The 23,991-nt window shown below is 24.4% G+C and overlaps 1 protein-coding gene across 1 annotated transcript; it reads left to right on the top strand.

Annotated features, from left to right (window-relative positions):
• Nucleotides 1-11,087: 11,087 nt before the first annotated feature.
• On the top strand, nucleotides 11,088-23,497 carry LOC145844308 (uncharacterized). The gene is made up of 4 exons (XM_082951700.1): nucleotides 11,088-11,142; nucleotides 11,587-11,774; nucleotides 16,919-17,574; nucleotides 23,293-23,497. Exons 1-4 carry the CDS (start codon nucleotides 11,088-11,090, stop codon nucleotides 23,495-23,497), a joined length of 1,104 nt encoding a protein of 367 aa, XP_082807826.1.
• The last annotated feature ends 494 nt before the right edge of the window (nucleotides 23,498-23,991 follow it).

The following is a 23,991-nucleotide window of genomic DNA, read 5'->3' on the forward strand; positions in this document are numbered from 1 at the left end:
ACTTAATTCTTTAAAATAAATGTTTAAACAATGTATATAAAAGTTTTAGAATTGTTGATTAGTTTGTTTTTAACTACGATATCGTTACAAACTATAGGTATAACTTAAAGAAAATTATGTTAGTTTCACTAGATAGAAACATAAAATTAAAAAAACTTTTTAAACTTGTATAATTTTAAACAGATACTTTAATAAACATAAGCAGTAAAAAGTTTTTAGTACTTTAGTCAAATTAGTCTTGGTTTAAATCTTAATACCTTAAATAGATGCATAAGTAAATTTGTAATTGATAAAAACTTGTCTGTTTTATTTGCTTCGTAAGATTGTTTAAGTTGATCTTGTTTATCGTTTATATTACTTTTATAAAAACAATAAATTAAAACTAAAGATTGTGTAAAACTAAAGAAACTTCTAGTCACACATAAAATTTAGCTACTAGATTTGATAAATAGTTCCTTAAGATTTTGTAGTTACGTAAAAAGAATAACTGAGTTATTTTTTTGTAGAAATTTTCTTGAGTAAACTATTGTGAAAATGAAAAATAATGAAACTGTTCTAAGTAATTTGAAGAACATTTCTTGTGATTTTTGTGAGAAAACTTTTAAATACAAGTCACAGCTGATAATACATAACAGAGTTCATTCAGGAGTCAAACCATTTAAATGCGATGTATGTGACAAGAGTTTTGCTAAAAAAGGTGTTTTGAAACAACATATGCTAGTACATAGTGGTAAGAAAGACTTCCAATGTTATGTTTATGGTATATATTTTTCTGAAAAGAGCAACTTAAACAAACATTTTGTAACTCATACAAAAGAAAAATCATTTAAATGTGAACTGTGAGACAAATATTTTAGTCAGAAATGTAGTGCGTAAGATCACATGTTAGTTCATACTAGAAAAAAATATTTTCAATGTGAAATTTGTGATAAGAAGTTTGCTCTAAAACATCATTTAAAAATTCACATGTTGTCACATACTAAAGTAAAAGCTCACGAATGTGGTATTTGCAAAAAGAAGTTTTCACTGAAAGGTGATTTAGTCACACATTTTAGAATTCATTTAGGAGAAAAACCTTATGGTTGTGCAGAATGTGGTAAATGGTATTCACAAAGTTCCAGTCGTAATTGGCATATACGTTCTCATCATAAGGATATTGGTAAGGAAGAACAGTCAAAACTGAAATGTAAAATATATAGAAGCATTGTTTATGATTCTTTGGTGTAAGAGATATTTTGGAAACTTTATAAGGTTGAACTAACTAGAACAAATATTTTAAAAAGTGTAATGCTTAGTTTTCATAAGATTTGTTTGTTTTATAAGTTTTTAAAAACGCACTAAATAATAATAGAATAAAACTTTCAACAACTTTAAAATATGCTTGGTTCTAAAAACTTATTTTAGCTTTATTCTTATATAGTAATTATTAAATTATAGTATACTTAATATTATGCACGAATTTTTAACAATATTTCAAAAATTTTAAATTTTACGAAAAAATTAAAAGTTTAAGTTATACATATAAATCATTTATTGTACAAAATAATAAATAGTTTGTCTTATTTTGATCCTAAAACAATGATAATGAAAAGTGTAAACTATATGTTTGACTGTTTTATGCTTTAATATAAATTCGATTTTAACTAAAAAACTTATTTATTTCTTATAATTAATAATAAAAGAGTTGTTAGTTTTATTCAAGCTTATAAAATTAATTAAACCTATTATCACAACTATTTTTGGTATAATTAAATGATAAAGAAAAAATATTTAAATATTTACAAAACTGAAACAAAAATTACCGAATAACAATCGCTTAGCTTCAGTTTATATTTTTTGATATTAAACTTTTACTTTTGAGGTATATAATAGTAATGTTGTTAAAAGTGGCTTCATTTATTTAGAATTGTAATTAACTGACGAACAATATTTAAAGTCATTCTAAACTAACTTTAAGTTTTTGAATTTCGCATCTAGATAATTTATGTTCACATTTTATAAGGAAGCGGGTCAGAATGACACAACGACAAAATGACACGGTCGTCAAATAGACACGGTGCGTCACTTTGGCACAGCGACAAAATGACACGGTGGGTCACTCTGGCACGGTGGTTCACTCTGGCATGGTGCGTCACTTTGGCACGGAGAGTCACTTTGGCACGGCGACAAAATGACACGGTGCGTCACTTTAGGATAGCGACAAAATGACACGGTGGGTTACTTTGGTACGGTGCGTCACTTTAGCACAGAGGGTCACTTTGGCACAGCGACAAAATGACACGGAGGGTCACTTTATCACAGCGATAAAATGACACGGTGGTTAATAAGGGAGGGAACGATTTCTTGTGAAACTTCAATCTTCATTGGTATGGACAACGATCTTATTTTTCTAGGAAACTTTTCGGTTTCCTGTCTTCTAACCGGTTTTGTAGAATCAGCAACAATTACATTGATTAACTTTAAAAATAAAGACCGCAGGAACTTTTGATTGTGACTTAATAAAATAAAGTGAAACACGTAATGTTTATACATTTTATTGTCTACGTCGTACTTATAAACAATATACTCATTTTTAAGCAGTAGCAAGGTGTTAGGTGTGCTTAAAAGCTGTGCTTAATAAACAACAATTAAATATTTGTATCAAACAACGTTCACAAAGATGCAAAAGCAGAAACTTTCTTAACAAAATACGACTTCCAAAATTAAAGGGAATTTATTTTTGATTTCTTTCGAATGGAAAAACTTTTAAACAACTGTATACTTGAAATGAAACGAGTAATTAAATGTGGCAAATGACTTGCCATTTTGCAATTAAGAAAGATGAAAACTCATTCAAACATATTTTTAAACTTCAGCAACATTCTGATTTAAAACAAATACAATCTATACTTTTGAACAATCAATCTGCAAATCAAATAAATAAACTAGTAGTAGTAAACACATAGAAAAAGTTGTTTTATCAGCTAAACCTCAGACGTTAATAAGAACAACTATTCTGCTGTTGTAAATCTAAATTCTAATGCGGTTCTTATTTAAGTTTTTATGCTTAAAAAAAAATTACTTGCGCTCTTTTCGCGACTTAATAAATTGCAATTTTGAACTAAAATACTGCGTTCCCTGACGATTTACGTTAGTAGCAACATTTCAAAAAATTATTGTGCATTTGACTTAAAAGATCTAAATTTTACTCCTCTATCCGACTTATGTTAGTTGCAACATATATCGTGCACTTAGAAGTAGAAATATTTTGACCTTTCGCAAATAAAATTGTGCACCTAAGCACTAAAAATGCACAGATAAAAGTATAAATACAAATAACCGCAAATAAATTAGTTTTTTTTAGCAAAACATTCCCTACATAAAGCATCTCTTTGAATAAAACTCAATAAACCACTACTACACACTTGTAATACAATTGTAGACTTGCTTTAACAAAATACAGTTTTTCTTACTATTATAATAGTAAAACTTCGCAAGATAAAACATTATCGCAATTAATATTGTCAAGATTTTACACTCGTTAAAAAACTGATTAGTAATTATCTAAATTATCTTCTCGCTGCGTTTTTTAATGGATTAGGCGTCTGATTCCTATCAGAATATTCTTAAAGCTCAGGCAACCCGTGGTCTCCAAAATCTTAATACAAATATTGGAGACCACGGGTTGCCCATGATAATTAGGTAAATAGCACATCGCTTTCACCAATTACTGCCGAATGCCCCATACTTTCAAAATGTTGTCTATTTTATATCAAAGGCAAATATATTTTTATTTTTTTTATCAGAAAAAAAATTAACTCCTAATTAATTAACAATATTGTTTAAAAATTTTAGAAAAAAGTTTTTAGAAATCCTAGAAAATGTATTTATTTTTACAAAAAACTCATTTTTTAATTCGCAAGATTAAAAATAGAAAATTAAATACTATTTTCATAACAAAGTTAAGACAAAACCGAGTTTTTTAAAACTTTGTAACAAAACTCAAGAATATAAAGTAGCAAAAATGTTTTACAAGCAAATTAAAATCTGCTTCTACTGTATTATTATGAAATTTATCTACTTATTTTGTTTTAAATATAAATTCTATTTAATTCCTTATATGCAGTAAATACTATAATATCTGTCATACTCTAAGTTTAATTCTTTATATTTTAGGCTACAAAGTTTTGTAAAAATAAAAATGACTTATAGTATTTACTTTAATAGAATTAACTAAATTGACGATAAAGTTAACATTTTATACGCTATTTTTAAGAACAACTAATTTTAATTTATTAGGACTCAAGTTGTGTCAACGCCGTTTGTTACTAGTTTAGATTAAAACTTGGGCAATACCCTTGGTATCTAACTGAAAATTAAAAGGGGCACATACATAATAAATATGCGTATTGTTTCTGAATAATTAAATGAAAGTTTTAATGGTAATATTTCTATTAAACCTCTATTATCTGAAATGCTTGGTGCAACAAAAAAGATTAAAAAAATTAACAGTGTCAGTTAAATATTTTATATATTCTGCCGTAACTGTAAAAGATTATATGCCAGTAAAATGTATTAAGATAAATTTCTACCTTAGTTAAATTTTTATCTGAAGAACTGATAATTCTTACTTAAGAAGACTCCATCGAAACATTAACTAGTTACATTGAATAAATGTTTTAGTTTTAATTTTTTTATTTAAGAAAAAAAACGAACTCGGACAAAAATAAATAAACTAATAAGTTAGTCTAAAAAATATCTTACCAAAGAAATAAACGAACATGAACAAAAATTTAAAAACAAAAATGTTAATCCATAGAAAAATTGTATGAGATTCCCCTAAGAAATTCAATAAAATTGGTTTTTTGGCCGAATTCGGAGACAAGAGTGTGCAACCTTTGATCTGCTTGTCTTAATCTAATGTTTTTTGTGGCAGTGGTATGCGAGGTATAGCGTGCTCAACGCTCAAGTCTCTAAAGTTTCGTGTTGTCTTTAAAAGATCAACAAAAGTCCAGAAGTTAGGGTGATTGCCCCCAAGCACGCTATACAGGGCACGATGAGCAACCTCTGCTACGTTATTAGTTCTGTCTGTTCCAGTGAGTACGCTGTTGTGTTGATTCCACAATGTTACTGGAAATAAAGGCTGCTCTCTGCTACCTATATTTTTTTTCACAGATCAACAAGGTTATTAACAATAAACAAACAAAATTTTTAATGATTTAGTGCTCAATTTTCAAAAGATTATTAATATTTTCACAACTTTGAATTACAAAAACTGTAGATCATCTAAGTTTAATAAATTTTAAAAATATACTTTCTAACAACTTTAATATTTAAATAGATAACTTTATATGTTTAATATTGTTTGTTTATAAAATTTTAATAAATTATTTTTTAACCTTCAATATAGAAATTTCAGAACCATTCTAGCACATTAATTATTTCTTGTGGTAAATATGACAACAAGGCATCCGCACCTTCCGATACACGGCTTGGAGGCAGAAAAGATAAAGCAAGAATTATTTTTGCATCTCTTCTAAAGTCGTTATCAGTTTGAATTCTAAAGTAAAAATTATATTAAGAAGTTAATCTAATTCATATTGTAAACAAATAGTTAGCTTGACTGCAGATTTGACCTCTGTAGATTTCTAACAAGATTTTGTCCAAGATGAAACAAATAGCAATTTATATTACAACTTGAGAGTACACTCTATAAAATAAATCGTTATATTGCTAATTTTATTGCTTTAAATGTACTAAAAACTAACTTTCACTGACTTTATCAAAGAAATTTCAAAGTCGCATGAAAGAGCTGGAGGTGCAAATCCAGGCATTAAGCTTATTGTCATCCGTAGCATATCTTCGTATGTACTTCTAAATTTGTTCAATGTTTGTTCAAAAGTTAAGTTAACAGTTAAAAACCTTTTGTTGCAAAAATGTTCAAATACATTATATATTATTTCTAAATCTAAATCTGTTTTTAACTATATATAAAATTTATATTGAATTAACTCACTTGAAGAAGACAGTAAACTATAGGTACTGCTCGACCCCTTTTCTTGCCAATGATTGCTACGCACTGGGAAAACTTTGGGGGAGCCATCTTGAAGGTATCGTCTACGAAGATGCAGTCACTTTCAGTCAAAATACTTCTTTGGTATAATCTTTTGTCGTTTAAAAAACAGTAATAAAAAAACTTTTATGTTTAAAAAACTACTAGTTTAAAATAAAATAGTCTAGATAAAAATAAAATATTAAACATATTTAAATATAACTGGCTAGTTACTACAAAAGCAGCTTAACTCTGTATTTTTAAAAGCTAGAGTTAAAGCATGCATGACTTAATCTTACAACGAAATAACTCTGTATTAAATTAAATCTTAATTATTTTTTAATATAGTTTCTGATAATAATTAATTAAACGTTTAACAAAAAGTACTAAATTTTATTCATTACATAGTAAATATGAAAAGTCGTGAAACGTAAAAACAAAACTTAAGAATTTTTTTGTTTTTATACTATGACTTGAATTTTAAAGCATTGTATCATATATAGTTTCAAATGTATCAAGCTACTATAGTTTGGAAAAAATATAATAAATCTTTTGTTTAACTAATTACTATCAAAGTTTTACAATTAAAAATTATGTTACTGAAGTTTAGTTTTGCTTATAAGTTTGTTATAACTTTGTTTTATTAAACTGAATGAAAGCTTAAAATAACAATAATTTGTTACATTATCGACAAAAAAATTCTACTGTTTGGTTAAGCTATTTAGTTTTGTTTGTTTAATAAACTATCAAATGTATATATTTACAACGCTGTAAAAATTATTTAGTACAAATATTTTTAAAAATAATAAAAAAAAATCATAATAAAGTTGTATTTTAAGGTTTTCTCACATATTTAATGCGTGTTTATTTTTAAATTTTAATTTAGTTTTCAAACATGTGTTTGAATAGTCCATTTTTCGAAATATTTACAATTCGAATTCAAAATGTGCTACTTTTAGAGTAAAGATAATAACTAAAAAAAAAATTGGTTTAACTTCAACTTTTGTGTTGTTATACTCACTTTTCCCAATTTCGTTTACAATTTTTACACGTACTATAGAAGAACTTTCAAATTAAGGTTTTTAAAAGTTTTGTTTAAGCAGTAATAACGCTTATTGCAAAAATAAAAAGTTGAAAGAGGTTTAGAGCAAATATAGATGAAAAAAAAAACAGTGCAAAAATGACAAACCATGCTATAGTGACGCACCGTGTCATTTTGTCGCTGTGTCAAAGTGACGTATCGTGTCATTTTGTCGCCGTGCCAAAGTGACGCACCGTGTCATTTTGTTGCTGGGCAAAAGTGACGCACCGTGTCATTTTGTCGCTGTGCCAAAGTGACGCACCGTGTCATTTTGTCGCTGGGCCAAAGTGACCCTCCGTGCCAAAGTGTTGCACCGTACCAGAGTGACGCACAGTGTCATTTTGTCGCTGTGTCATTCTGACACCCACCCATTTTAAAAAGCATATACTTATACAACTACTTCTTTTCCGAGTTTTATAAAATAGTTGATAGCAAGCTAAAAATCTTGGAATCAATTAAAAAAAAAATTGTTGTGAATCACAATAAAAAAAATATTTTATCTCACTTATTATGAACTATAAACTTATATCTTTTCTTAACTTTCTTATTTTTTAACTGAAATTTTCTTTAACAAATAATAAAATTTAGTATTTTTTAAATGAAAGCATGTATACTAAAAAAGATTATAAAAACAAATACAAATTTAATAAGTGCTTAATGGTATAAATAAAGCCAAAAAATCTTAAAAAACATCAAGTATTAAAGTTATGATTAAAAAATTATTTTATACTTTACCGTGCGTAAACATACATTTAAAACTAGTTTTAGTAAAAGAAAGTGTTATGAACTCTTTAATAAAAAAATTGTTATGAGCACTTGTCGAATATACTACTTGAAATTTTTAGAAAACGTTATTTTTTTTTAAATCTTTAGTTATGCCCCTTAATACGTCGTCACAAGACTTTTATTTATAAAATTAAGCTTTGATAAATAAAAAAATTATAAATTAAGCATAAAAAATGTTTAAACTATTAACTAGTAAATCTTTAAAGTAGTTATTTTATAGTTGTCTAATGTTAATTTGAAATTTTAACAAATAAATTTAAAAAAATTGAAGTTAAACTTTAATTTTTATATAGCTCAAAGTATGTGTTTTTTTTTTTTTGTTTTTTGATAAATCTTCGAATAAAATTGAAAGTTTACAAACATAAAAACAAAGATTTTTAGGTATTCTTCAAAGATATTTAATCTGAACAACATTTGTAATTTTCTTATCACAAATCTAAACATAACAGCTACTAACAATCATGATAACGATTGGGCTTACAGGGTGCACGACTGTTCAAATTCGGACAATTCAAATTCCGACAATTCAAATTCTTAGTAAAATATTGAAACGACTAAAAATATAAAAGTAATGTATATTTGTCTAAAGTAAAAAATGCATATGTAAATAATATTAATATCTACAGGCCATTTTTTTCTTTTTGCAAAAAACTAAATATTTTTTGAGATATGACTTATATAAAGTAAAAAACATAGTTATTTTAATTAATCTTAAAATATCTTGAAAAGTATTTTAGATTTTGAAATAAAAATAAAAAAGTGGCTTTAGATATTATTAAAATCTACATATGTATTTTTTATTTTTTTCAAATTTATTTTACTTATTGAGTTATAGTCCTTAAATATTTTTTTTAAGAATTTGAATTGTCGGAATTTGAGTTGTCCGAATTTGAATTGTCATGTAACCGGGCTTACACTAAACGTTTTAAAACTGATAACTCATAATCAATTAGTATAGCAGAATTAGTATAGCCAAAATTTATAGTTTAGTTAAAATAAAAAAGTGAATATATTTTTAGACACTAGAAATCTAGGTACAAACAATTTCAGTTTAAGATAACAAAGAGTAGTAGATGTAACAAAAACTGTTAAAACTAGACTTAATTAGTGTTTAAATTGTATAATAATAATTAAACTATAAAATAAAAAGTTTCTTAGTTATATTTAAACAATATTTTACACGAAAAAACAACTATCTACCGGAAAAAAAATGCAAATAAAAGTTTTGTTTAGTAACTAGAAATTTATGTTCAAACAAGTTCAATTTAATTTAATGAAAGGTTTATAAAAATTATTTCTAATTATTTAATTAGAAATAAAGTCGTAAAACAATTATTTAGTTTTTAAAAGCTTTTTAACGTTTTAGTTACAGGTATTTTACATAATAAAGTATCTATCTACTAACCACAAGTTAAAAAATGAATCCAAAATCCTTGTGATAGTTTTTTTATAAAAGTAATTGATATAACAACGGTGTAATGTAAATATTATGCTATTGTTATAGCAGTGACATCTTTAATTCATAAAACTAAATAAAATAAAGTACATAAAGTTAATTAAATCACTTTAAATTCTTTTATTTAAGTTTATTATTAAAAGTATAAATTTTAATACAAAGATACTTAAAAAAAAAGTTATTAACTTTGAGTGTCAATTTCGTTTGAACATTATATGTGAAACATAAAATACGTAGACATGTTCTTTATGTACTATTATAGTTCATAATATGTTTATTCTTGATATAAAAAATAGTTTATTTGAGAATTAAATATAAATAGAAAACTGAACGCAAGTCTACAAAACTTTCTTTTTAAAACTAAAACTAACTTGCACAAATATTACTTCCTGTTTTGCTTTAAGGCCTTAATTTTTGCTAAATATACTTTTTTTTTTGTCAGTACAGTAACCTCTCGCTTATTTACGCACATTGAGTCCACAGAAAAATATGCGTAAAGATACGAGAGATCGTAAAGATACGAGAGGTACCAAATATACTTACAATAATAGCTGTTTTTTGATATTGCTTCTAGTTAAAAGCAGACTGGGGACTTTCCCACTTTTAACAACTTGTTTACTTTATTTATAAATTTGAAAACGAAAGAAAAAACTATACATAAATATTAATAATAAATTAAGGATTTAAATTTATAAATAGTATTAATAATTGTCGAAAATTTTACTAATTGTAACAATAAGTAGATTTTATCTTTGTATTCATTTATATTATGTAACTTATTTGATACTTAACATTTATATTATATTCTACTTAGCATATTCAATTTATAATTTAGCATTTGTTTGCGTTTAATAAACGATGTGGTGTTTATAGCATTGAAATATTTTCTATTGTTAATGAAATGCAATTTTTGGAAAAATAAATTTTAAACTTGTTTGTTTAAACGATGAATTCGTAAAAAAAAATTAAAAATTGTTTTCAAAGCTTTTTAAATTGACATTCTGACACCATTAAAGATATAAGTTTTTAATTATATCTGCTTAAAAAGTACATCAAATTTGGTATTAATTACTAACTCATTTAATATAAACAGTTTATATTTGTTATAAAGTGATAAAAAACTACTTACTTATAATTGTTAAACTTAATAAAATTCAATTAAAATTCGAATACTAAGCTTAAACATTTTTCTAACTTAATTATAGTTTTTTCAGTTTTAAACAAAATTTTTATTATTTTTTAGTTGTTGTTGTTTTGTTATTTCATTGAATACGGAAAATGTTTACAATTTGAGGGATATTTCATGGAATGTTTAAAAGATAACTTTATATATACACATATTTATGTACATAACATAGTTTATTCAGGAGCCCAATTAGATGTGACGTTACTAAAGTGTTAGCTTTTGTCAAAACTTTAAAAATCTCAAATTATTTACTTTAGCATTAACAAACTTAAACTTATACCAAATATCCAATTGCAAAGTTAAAAAGAGAATATTTAGTATAATTTTATTTTTAAATTTATTTTTCGTCTGCTTTATGTAAAAGTTTCGCACTAAGACTCTAAATAAAAATCAAGTTTTAATAAAAATGTGTTAGAACTATAATGAATTGAAAGTTTTCTTAAATTTACTAAATATGTTCTACGATTATTTGCTATAATGTGCAAATTTTTTATTTATTTTCATATACTTATAACCAGCTATTGTTGTTTGTAAACTCATTGCGAACATGGAAAATAAAGAAGCTGTTGAAAATAGTTTGAAGATATTTTCTTGTGATGATTGTAAGAAAAGTTTAAAATTTAAGTCACAGCTGATTGCACACAAAGTAATTCATTCAGGAGTCAAACCATTTAAATGTGACGTATGTGAAAATGGTTTTGCTCGAAAAAGTAATTTGAAACAACATATGTTGGTACATAGTGGAAAAAGAGACTTCCAATGTTATTTCTGTAAAAAAGAATTTGCTACAAATAGTAAATTAAAAAGGCATTTTGTTTCTCATACTAAAGAAAAAGCATTTAAATGTAAACTGTGTGACAAATACTTTTCTGTAAAAAGTCATGTGAAAGCACATATGTTAGTTCATAGCGGAAACAAAAACTTTCAATGTGAACTTTGTGGTAAGAATTTTTCTCGAAAATGTCAATTAAAGATTCACATGTTGTCACATACTAAAGTAAAAGATCATGAATGTAGTATTTGTAAGAAAAAGTTTTCACAAAAAGGTGGTCTAGTCACTCATTTTAGAATTCATTTAGGAGAGAAACCTTATGGTTGTGCACAATGTGGAAAATGGTTTACTTATAGTTCTCAACGTTGTAGGCATATACGTACTCATCATAAGGAACTAACTAAGGAACAACAATCAGAACTGAAGTGTAAAATATATAGAAGCATTGTTTATGACTACCTGGTTTAAAATAAAATTTTATAACCCACGTTTTGTTTTAATCTACAAGAAAACTAAATTTACTTGTTGTGTTTTATAAGTTAATGAAAATGGAACAATATAATTGAATTGCTATTATATGTACAATTAACTGTCTAAATAAATAATTTTTATAATATAATGTTTTGATTTTTTTAATTGTTAAAATGTACTTTACTTTTAATTAAAGTTTGTTGTAAGCCTTATGCATGACTTTGTTTATATCGTTAAAATTCTTATTAGACAAATATTTTAATTGTTTATTCAATACTACTTTGTGTATTTACATTAATTTATAATTGTTATTTATTTTTTAGTAGAACATGTCCATAATATTTTGTTGATTAACAATTTTTAAAATGAAATACTTAAAATTTTCACCTTTATATATTTGAATTGATTAAAAACCAATTTAATAATTCGCTAATAACATTATATTATAAAATATAAAAGTTATTCAAATATCATGTGTATAATTACTATACTATGTATAAGTTACGAAATAAAACTTCTTAGCTGTTGTGTGAGTTTTTTAAAATATGCAATTTTGCAATTTATAATTAATAATAAATGCACGAAAAAACTTAATTCTTTGTTCAAAAGTGTCCTGTAAAGCTTTCCCTTCGAGCAAAAGTGTTTTCGTGCGAAATTGTTTTTGTGCATATATTGCCCCTTGTGTAAAATTTACTCAGATTTAAATTCGCGACACATGTACCTTAACTCAAATTACTGATTTTTGATTTAATATAAAAATATTAATTGACAGATATAAAATACTTTTAGCTTTTATAGAGTTACTCAAAACAAAATTCATGAAACTTTTTTATAACAATATTTTTCGTGAGATTAACTGAAGAGAAGATAGTTGATCAAAACAAACTTAGAGTACCAATTGAAATAAAGTATCTATAATAAACCCTTTCAATGCTGAATATCAAACTTTTATTTGAGCTTATTGTTTAGTTAAAATAAAAAATTTAAACGTTTAAAATTGCATTGCATGAAAAAGTTACGTTAATTTTCATTTGAAGTTTATGAAGTCTTGTTAACTGGAACATTTTGAACAACTTAAGTTATTAAGTGTTAAATGTTATTTTATTTTAATGATTAGCTAAAAATTTACTTTTTACTTAATGAAGGGTTTAAAACGTTAACTAAATTGTTTCTTAAACGTGTATAAGCAAACAAAAAGAAAAAAAAAGAAATAACAATTTCAAACTAAAAAATAAAAAAAGTTAGGTGTAAGCTTAAGTGTTTTCAAAAATTTTAATAGCTGATTTGTTTAGATTTGACAAAAAGTTTCACAAAAATTTGTTCAAATTAAATGTGTTTTTAAAGTATACTTAAAAGTAAAGTATATTTGCATACTTTTTGTTTAGTTTAAAGATTTACTTAGCTTAAACCAAAACAAAATTAATTTTTTTTTTTTTAACTTAGTTTATTTTTTAACAAATTTATTAGAGTTTTAAAGTACTATTGCACAGTTATTAAAAATGTGTTAAAAAGTTATTATAATTTCTTCTATTAATGTTTTACTTTTAATTTTTCAGTTATCTGAACACAATTATATTAAAAACGATGTTGAAATTTCCTCGTGTCAACTTGCATAAGTTGTAGGTAATTTTCAGTACCTCGTAAGTTTGAAATGTATAAACTTTACTTTCAATAAAACTTTTGTGTTTATACTGCAAGTTTACCCAATGTAATTAACATAACACAGGAAGCAAGCACTACCTGAGCTTATCAAAAATTTAAAAATAATATTTATTTTTAGTATTTGATTTAAAATTTTGATTTAATCTGTACAATTGAACACTACTGAAAAGTATATTTGTTTTTATAATCTCTCTGTTATAATTTTTTTAAATTTAAAAACTACATATTTTGTTTATGTTTAACAAATTATCAGCTAAAATTTACAAATAGAGTTAAAAAAATTAAAAATATTACTAGTTAATAACACGTGAAATAATTAAAAAACATTAAAGAATTTTTTTCAAGTTGATTGACATAAAATTTTATATCAAAATGATACCCACTTCTTGGTAGACTAACTTTAAAAACTGGGAAACTAGTAATTTTAATATAACACATATATAATAAATTTATGAAAATAGGTTATTTAGATGTAAAGTTTAAAAATATAAACTTAGTATACCATTATTTATATATTGTCTGTCGTAACTATTCTACTTACGTTGTAAAACTTAACGATTTAAAATAAAGTAACTTTTTGTTACATTATCAAAAAAAAAATCAAATATAAAAGTCCAGTAAAAACATATCATATAAACAAAACTAAACAGTTATTGTTTTTTTTTTTATATTTAAGTTTTGGGTATAAAAATTTTCGTGTTTATTAAATATTTGTCTTATATATTTATTAACTTATTGTTGACGTTTATTCAAGATAGTTGTGGCAAAAAGTTATTTGAATTTATAAAGCTAAACGAACTAAAAAACTTCTCTATTCGTTAACTTTAGACTAGAAAATTTAATAAATATTAAGTAATAATCTAATTTTTATCAAATCGTTAAACATTCATAACTATATTTAAAATTTCACTGTTTATATCGATTTAGGATAAAAAGTACCACAAACTATTGTTTATAATTTTATTAGTTTTTCAAATAAATGTTTAATTAAGTTACTTTACAAACAATAAAAAACAAATTGCTGCTTATATTTAAAATGTTGCTTACAATTTGTGAAAAATATTAAACTTAGAACGATTTATTTATATTAGTCTGTACAATGCAAAAACATACATAAACAACCTTATGTACCGAATAATTACTAAAAATTTTGTTTTAGAGTTCGTGTATGCTTTATTAACTTATAATACGAAGAAACAGTATAAAAAACATCACTTTTTATACTTAAAGTCATTCTGTTTGTCAAAAAGTATGTATCTCTTACACCAGGTATTCATAAACAATGCTTCTATATATTTTACACTTCAATTCTGATTGTTTTACCTTAGTTAGTTTCTTATGAAAAGTACGTATATGCCTGTTAAATATCTATCTAAGTTTAGTTAAATTTTAGTTTTGTTTAAATCGTACGTATATTCAATAACTATAAAACTAGTGATAAACATGAATAACCTAGAAAGCTAACTATTATGATTTGATATTAAAACATAAAATATTATAAAGTTTTAAACAAGAATTGTTATAGAAAAATTGTTTAGTTTTATGTAAAAACAAACAAAAGTTTACAAAAACATACTATAAAATAAAATTGTAAGCTAATAGTAAACTAAACTAGTAGTAAACTAAAAATGAATTACACGTTTTATTGATAAATTTCAATTTTTGAAAAATAAAAATAAATTTCAAAAGTTCATATCCTAAATGTTGATTTGTTAAACAAAAACAATAAACTGACGAATTGTTTTTGAAGCTTTATAAAATGATCATTAAGAAACTAAAAAAATAAAATTTATCAATTTTATTCACTCGAATAATACTACACCTTCAGTATTGATTAGTAATTATTTATATAGTTCAGTAAAAAACTGATAAAAAACTACATATTTATCATTTTTAAATTTAATATAACGAAAAAAAATTCAGATACCAAGCTTAAAGCGTATCTAACTTATTTATATGTTTTTTGTTATTTTAAATAAAAGCTAATTTATTTTCTTTTTTTGTTGTATTTTGTAATTTTAATGTGAATATCAAAAATAATGGAAGTTCAAGATTAAATAATATTTTTTGTTTTGTTAATAAAAAAAATTTTATATTTAAAAATAAATTATAGTTTATTTAATAAACTATAATTTATTTTTAAATATAAAAATTTTATAATGTGTATAATAAACTTTATTATACACATTATAAAATTATTATAATCTCAGGCCAATTTAGTCATTTTTCAGTTTTTGGCTTGAATTGCTTTTTGTATGCTAAAATATCAGACTAGTTTTGGTCACTCGGACCGACTTTTTGCTTAAAAGAGTAGTAAATTAAGTTTATGATGTATGTTTTGTTCAAAACACAGTATTGGTTTAAATTAAAATATACTTAAAACTTTAAGTCTTTCAGCTGATAAAAATTAAATTATTATTTATACTAATTGTATACATATAAGTGTGAACAATTAGTGTTGCCAAAAAATCCCGGAAAAGTTTGGAATTTGACAATTTATACTTAAATAATCTGAAAAAGCCTTGAGTTTGAGAATTATTGAAAAAACCTGGAATTTAAAACAATTTTTACAATGTAAAGTAATGAAATTTCGATTAAATAAAAACATCTACCATATAAATATTTTTTATTGAAAAACACATTTAAAGTATCTTAACAGTATCTTTCACATTTTCTAAAGAGTGCAAACTATTTAAGACGCCAAAACTATTTTCTAAAGTTAACATTTTTTATAATATGAAAAGGTGGTTCATAAAATAAGAAATGTTAAAAGTGACCCATAAATGTTTTTCAAGCTCGGTTTTTATAGAGAGTTAGGTTGTAAGTAAAATAATTTAAGCATTTTACTAAGTTTAACTTATTAAGTATTTAAGAAAGTACCTATTTTATTAAGACTTTAGTATATTAAACAATGTAAATTATATTACAAAAGATATTTTATATTAAATAGGCATTCTATGTGTAGCTAAAAGTCATGTAAAGCAATTAAGTGAATAAAAGTAAAACTATCTCTGGTGTGACCAAAATTAACGCCAAAAGTTTATTCAAATATCACTAAAACTAAAACTGTGGCCCGCAAAGATTTTGAAAACTTGAAATTTGGCCCGCGAGCACCAACTGCTTGCCGACTCCTGCTCTAGATAATTGAAAGCCTCGCATATACTGAAGTATCAGTTTGCAATTTCTAACAAAATTTATAAAGTAATTTTAATTATTTATATTCGTTGTTAAGATTATTTTCTATCTGCTTTAGATAAAAAATATTTATTAACAACATTATAAGTTAATGAACAAAAATGTATGAAAACTAAATCAGTTAGAAAACATACTTAAATTTACTTAATAAGTTAAATAATAATTTGCTAGAATATTAATAAATGTTTGGAATAAAACAGTTTTGCATTTAGTTATTGTTAGTTTGTAAACTCCTTGTGAACATGGAATTTAACGAAGCTGTTACAAATAATTTAAAGATCATTTCTTGTGATGTTTGTAAGAAAACTTTTAAAACTCAGTCTAACTTGATAAGACACATAAGAACTCATTCAGGAGTCAAACCATTTAAATGTGAAGTTTGTGAAAAGGGTTTTGCTCGAAAAGATCATTTGAAACAGCATCTCTTGGTACATAATGGTAAGAAAGACTTCCAATGTTATGTTTGTGGAAAATATTTTGCTCAAAATGGTCATTTGAAAACACATTTTGTTACTCATACAAAAGAAAAAGCATTCAAATGTGAATTGTGTGACAAATCTTTTACTGTAAAAAGTCATGTAAAATCTCACATGCTAGTTCATACAGGAATTAAAGACTTTCAGTGTGAAGTTTGTGAAAAGAAGTTTTCTCGAAAACATCATTTAAAAAGTCACATGTTGTCACATACTAAAGTAAAAGCTCATGAATGTGATATTTGCAAGAAGACGTTTTCACAGAAAAGTAATTTGGTTGATCACTTTAGAATTCATTTAGGAAAAAAACCTTATGGTTGTGCAGAATGTGGTAAATGGTTTACTTATAGTTCTACTCGATGTCAGCATATACGTATTCATCACAAGGAACTAACCAAAGAACAGCAATCAAAACTGAAATGTAAAATATATAGAAGTATTGTTTATGACTACCTAGAAAAGTAAAAGTTTAAAATAATAATTACTTATAACTTATCAGAACAATATCTAAGTTTTAAAACAAGTTGTACATTTTTTTTACTAGTTAATATTTTTTATAAATAGTTTAAGCACGTTTTTATATAACATGTGTCAATTTTATTATAGTTAAAATGTATGTTAGTTGTAATAATAATTATAGAAGTGTCTAAACAAGTTATTGGTAGTTATAGCTTTTTTTTTAAAGTCTAAATTATGAAAATCTTATTTAGTTTTGATTATTAATTGTCTTAAAATTTTTATAATTTGTGTATAGAAAGAAAATTCAAGACTTAAATATGAGAAAAGAATATAAATTGAGCTTGGAAGCTTTTTAAATTGTAATTTAACTTATTATACGTTTTATTTAGAACGATAACCTATTCATTAGATTCGTACATTTTTTTTTATCTGCTTAACATTTGATTTTCTTTCAAGTAATTAACTGCAATGTGTACAATACTTTTGTGTTTATAAACTTATATCCATAAACTTCCAATTTACTATGATTTATATAAGCGTAACTTTAAATATACAATTATGTTGATCTCACAACTAACGTGTTTGTTTGAATAAAACAATTAAATTTGTTATATTTGTTGTGAAAGATCATTGCCAGAAAATTTTATATAGATGTAGAAACACAAAATTCTTGATTTCAGTCGATTTGAAGTTATAAAAACAGAAGAAGTGTTGTTTTAATAAAAATATAAAATAAAAATGAAATTTTGTTCTTAAAATTTAACTTTTTATACTTTATTTGATTTAACGCAACTGATCTTTTGATGTTAAAAGCACTTTGTACCGCAGGATTTCTTTTGTTTTTTAGTTTTTAAAAAGAATATATTTTGAACCTAAAAATAAAAATGTCATCTTAAATAAACGTTAACTTTTTTTTGTAAAGGTTTGTTTTGCCGCTTAGACAATTTACATCATTTTACTTGAAAGAAATAATATTTTATTGAGCGCTTATAAATCGGTGATTGAATTTGTTTGACCCGCAGTTTATCTCTTGTCAAAAAACAAAAGTATACCTCTATTGAAGTTTTACGTAGTCTAGTAGAGTTCCAACTAATCAAATAAATTTAAATTTCTGTTCACAAACAAAATTTAAACGAAGGAATGCCTGCAAATTCCTTGACATAATTCCTTATCATATCTTTTTCAAATATCAAATCTTCTATATTTTTTTATTTATTATCTTTAACTCTGTTTTATATATTTTTTAAGTAGTGATTTAGTTTCTTTTGTATTAGCTTTTATAATAAACTTTATTTTCTTAATAAAGTATATGACGAAAACATTAAGAGTTTTATGTTTAACATTTAGGATTATAAGAGTTTTATAAAAAACTTGTTGTTACAAGTAATTTGTGTCGTACTTACAAGAATCTTGAAACCCTCTTATTATTTGTATCTTGTAACTACATCATTTTGAAATCTACTCGTAAATAATGCACTCAGATTAGCTCAACTTTATGGTTACACGTATTTTAGAGCACGTTATACTTTACTACATAAAAACAATGTAAATATGTGTTTACAATGAAGACCACGAAGTGTCCGTTATGAAACTAAACTAATTTGCTCATCTTTAAGCAGTCAACATAAGTAATGCACACGATCACCAATGATGATCTTAATAATTCCAACAAGGGTTAAGAATAATAGTGACTTTTTGTTAAACGCTATTCAACAACAGTTTAAGTAGGCAAGCCAAGTTCAGCAATAAAAAAATAAAAAAAAATAAAAAAAGATTGTTAAACGAAATTCAAACGATGAGTATCAGATTATAATAATACAGATAACTACATTACGAACGTAGGATGCTAAGAATACAGTTCTCTAAATAGTTTAATTGTTTCGAGATGACACAACATAGCACAGTATTCCCTTCGCCCAGTTTACACACCATGTTTACATCTTCATAGTGTTGAAAGCAAATTTCGTTATTCTTATAAAGTATTCCAAGTTTTTTTCGATAATTTATCTTATCATACCGTAAGAACATTAATGTTATTACCAATGAAATACCTTTTTTTTAAGCAACCTTTTTTTGGCGATTAAGTATGTCTTTGGGTAATAAATAGTACAGGGTCGAAAAAATTTTATGTTAAGATATTGGGAAACGATCACTAGCAGGGCAAAAAAGCTTTCACTAAATACTGTTGGGCTTGTAAAGAGTAGAGGCGATTATTGTTTAAGGGCGGTTATGATAATTAGCTTATTTTTCCCTGTTTTAGGGTAAACCTAATCTAATATTTTTGAATAAATCTGTTTATTTAAACCAAGTCGCACATAATTTTGTTGTAGATTTATTATATATAGATTAGTTTATTTCAATGTTTTTAATGTTTTTGTAGAGTAAATATCATTTAAAAGCAAACTAATAAAAAAATTATTATAAATTAAGGTCTGTTAACTACCACAAATACTATTTTTTATGTACTGAGCAAAATTTACCAAACATTTTTAAAGAATCCTCGTCATGAATCAAAAAATTGTTTTAAAAAGTCAACTGAGTCAAAATCTGAGTTGTACGTTTACAGTTATTAATACTAATTCGTATCTTATTTACGCAACGTTTTTTATCAAATGAAAAGTACTTTAAATATAAGTTATTTCACATTTATGTTTTTTACATTCAAGTTTTATAATTGCATTATTCAAGTACTTTCGTGAAATGTTTCTTTTCTTTAATAATTGTAATTAGTATTGGTACTCCATCAAACTTTAGAATAAATTTAAAAACTATTCTAATTTCTTATCTAACAAGTACCTATAATAACATAAAACTAAATTCAAAACTTTTACAGTACGACTAAACAAAAATATTTACATAAGACTTACGGAACTTTTAACTTATTCCGTTGTTAAATAAAGTAGAAAACTTTCTTTAAATGCATTAAAATGTACATACAAAAAAAAAGCATAAATTTATTGATTCGTTCATCGTTAAAAAATAGATAAAAGAACATCATAAAAGACATTTAGCTAGTCTACGAGCTGACACGCAAAGTAACAATTTCTGAAGACTCTACTGTTTTTTAGAGAAACATTTTAGTTTTAGTGTAAATGAATTGTACAAAGTGTTTACTGAAACTTGTTGTTAAAAGCTAATAAAACAAAAAGTAATGAACTTTATTTTCTATCTAAAAAAAACTATATATATAAATACTTCTATCAAAATATTCAAATTTTCCAGCTAATTTTTAATGTTATTTATTTTGAGTGAATATGTAAAAATACTTCAAATATATATGAATTCTATAAAGATTAAATATAAATTAATGTTAAAGACTTAAAGTTTATAGAATTCAAACTTATGATTTTTATTTATAGATTATTATGATATTTTTCTATTAATTGTTTCAGTTAAGCTTAAAATTATTCTTACAATTAAGTAAACTGCACTATCAACAATCTGTTGATATAAAAATCTATGTACACAGACTAAACAAAAAATACTGAAGCATAAGAAAAGATGAATATAAAATAGATTTTTATTTGGACTCTGTTAAAATTATAAATATGTAAAAAATAGCCTTATGCGGTAGTGAACATTATTTTTATTTTAATCGGATAGTTTTACAAAGGTTTAATTTTACAAAACTTGCTCTTACACTACGTAATCATAAACAATACTTCTATATAATTTACACTTCAGTACTGACTGTTTTTCTTTAGTTAGTTCTTTATGCTTACAACAATTTGAACTTACAAGTTTGAATCAGTAAACCATTTTGCACATTCTTCACAATCATAAGGTTTTTCTCCTAATTGAATTCTAGAATGATCGACTAAATTCTATTTATGTAAAAATTTCTTCTTGCAAATATCACATTCGTGAGCTTTTACTTTAGTATGTGACAACATGTGAATTTTCAAAACATCTTTTCGAGCAAACTTCTTTTCACATACTTCACATTGAAAGTTTTAGTTCTGCTATGATTTAACATATGTGTTTTTAAATGACTTTTCTTTTTAAAACATTTGTCACACAGTTCACATTTAAATATTTTATCCTTTGTATGAGAAACAAAATGCCTTTTTAAAATTTTCTTTATGAGTAATTTTTTTTTCATTCTTTTTTACAAACATAACATTAGAAGTCTTTCTTACAGCTATGTACTAACAGATGCCGCAATAAATTACCTTTTTGATTAAAACTCTTTTCACATACGTCACAATTAAATGGTTTGATTCCTGAATGAATCCTGTTGTGTGTTATCAGCTGGGACTTGTATTTGAAAGTTTTCAATTTTTCAAGCTGTAAAAAAATGAAACATTTTCTTACTAAAAAAATTTGTTATATAAAAGCTGTAAATAAGAATAAATTGTTTTCTACAAAACAAATTTGTTAAACAAAACAATTTAGTTAAATAGCTACAAACTTTGAATATTAAACATCAAAGTATTTCAAATACAATATAAAACATATATATAAAATTCAAACATAAAGATTTCAAAACATATTTTTTTTTTAACTTGTTATGAATTAGTAATACAACTACACATTTGTTGAAATAAATAGTATTAACTTATTCCTTTTAATCCTGGATTGGAAAAGTTATTAGAATTTATTTTATAAAATAAAAAACTATACTGTGTCAGCCTGAGTTCAAAAATAAAACTCTACATATCCTAGAGTCATCCAGGGTACTTTGATCGTGTTGCAACAATGTACAATTTAAATCTTTCAACTTTGCTAAAAAATTCAATAGATTTAACATAAACTTTAACTAAGTTGAGCACTTATGAAATCCTTAAAACAAGTTTTTATTAAAAAATAAAGTTCAAAAATACAATAAAAAAACTATAATTTGTTTATATTAATCTTGAAAAATAAAAACTTTAGCTAACCTAAGCATTTATAAAATCTTTAAAACAAGTTTTAATTAAAATATAAAATTTTAAAGATAGAAATAAACTATAAATTGTTTATATTATTGAGCTTTTCTGTTTGTCTTTTTGTTGCAAACTATTTTCTCTCATTGTATTATTTTTTCTGATTTAATAGGTTCCAATCTTCTTAATAAAAAAATTATAGGAATTTATATTATCATCACTGTTTCAAGAGTTTTTCATTTTTGTATATTTGTCAACCACAGGGATTTAATCTTAAAACATTCAACTCAGAGAGTCAATTTTATTTAAAACAAAAGTTAATTCTTCATGTTAGTTTACTTTGAGATTTATATTGTTTATATTGCTTTGGTTTATCTACTTTGAAATTAATCTTGTAATATATCTTCTATCTCTATTTGCTCTTTTGTAACACAAAAAATGTTAAGTTCTTTTTGACTCGCTACGAATATTTCAATAATACAAGATCCTCTCTCAAGAAATAATAAATGTTGGTACATAGTGGAAAGTAAGACTTCCAATGTGATATTTGTGCTATAAGTTTTAATCTTAATCGTAATTTTAAACAATATATGTTAGTACATAGAGGTAACTTTGACTATATATATTTGTAAAAAAGATTTTACTCGAAATTGTGAATAAAAAAGGCATTTTGTTACTCATACAAAAGAAAAAGCATTCAAGTGTGATTTGTGTGACAAAACTTTCACAAATCAAAGTGGTCTGAAAACTCATATGTTAGTTCATACTGGAAACAAATATTTTCAATGTAAAGTTTGTGGGAAGAAGTTTTCTCTAAATGTAGTTTGAAAAATCACATGTTGTCACATACTAAAGTAAAAATCACGAATGTAATATTTGCAAGAAGAAATTTTCACATAAAAGTAATCTAGTCACTCATTTTAGAATTCATTTAGGAGAGAAACCTTATGGTTGTGCAGAATGTGGTAAATGGTTTACCAATAGTTCTAGTCGATGTAAACATATACGTAATCATCATAAGGAACTAACTAAGGAACAACAATCAGAACTGAATGGTTAAATATATAGAAGCATTGTTTACGTTATCTTAAGTAGAAATACTTTTTAATACACAATATTTTTGAATTTAAAAGAAGACTCCCATTTTACCCCTGGCTGTTTCATTTTATAAGTTATCAAAAATGGAACTACCATTAAAACTTATTTTTCAATAACTACTATACTTATTAGGTTCACATATATATTTATACTTTATGTATAATCAAGTGGCTGAATAAATTAGTATAAAATATTATAGTTTTTATATTTTTAAAATACTATTTGCAAAATTTGTGAATTTTAGTTATAAGTTTAAGGTTTATGAATCTGTAGATATTGTTAGTTTAATATTACATCAAAAATTGTTATTCTTATTTTTTGCATCTTTGTTGTGAGTTTTGTTCCTTTTGTTTTAGAATTTATAACTTTGAAAACATATATGATTTTTATTGAATTATGTTTTGATTAACATGATCATTTAAAAAAAATTCGTTGACTAACTTTTAGATATTTAAT

This window comes from Thalia democratica, chromosome 9 (assembly GCF_965202585.1).
Source record: "Thalia democratica chromosome 9, ktThaDemo2.hap1.1, whole genome shotgun sequence".
NCBI lineage: Eukaryota > Metazoa > Chordata > Thaliacea > Salpida > Salpidae > Thalia > Thalia democratica.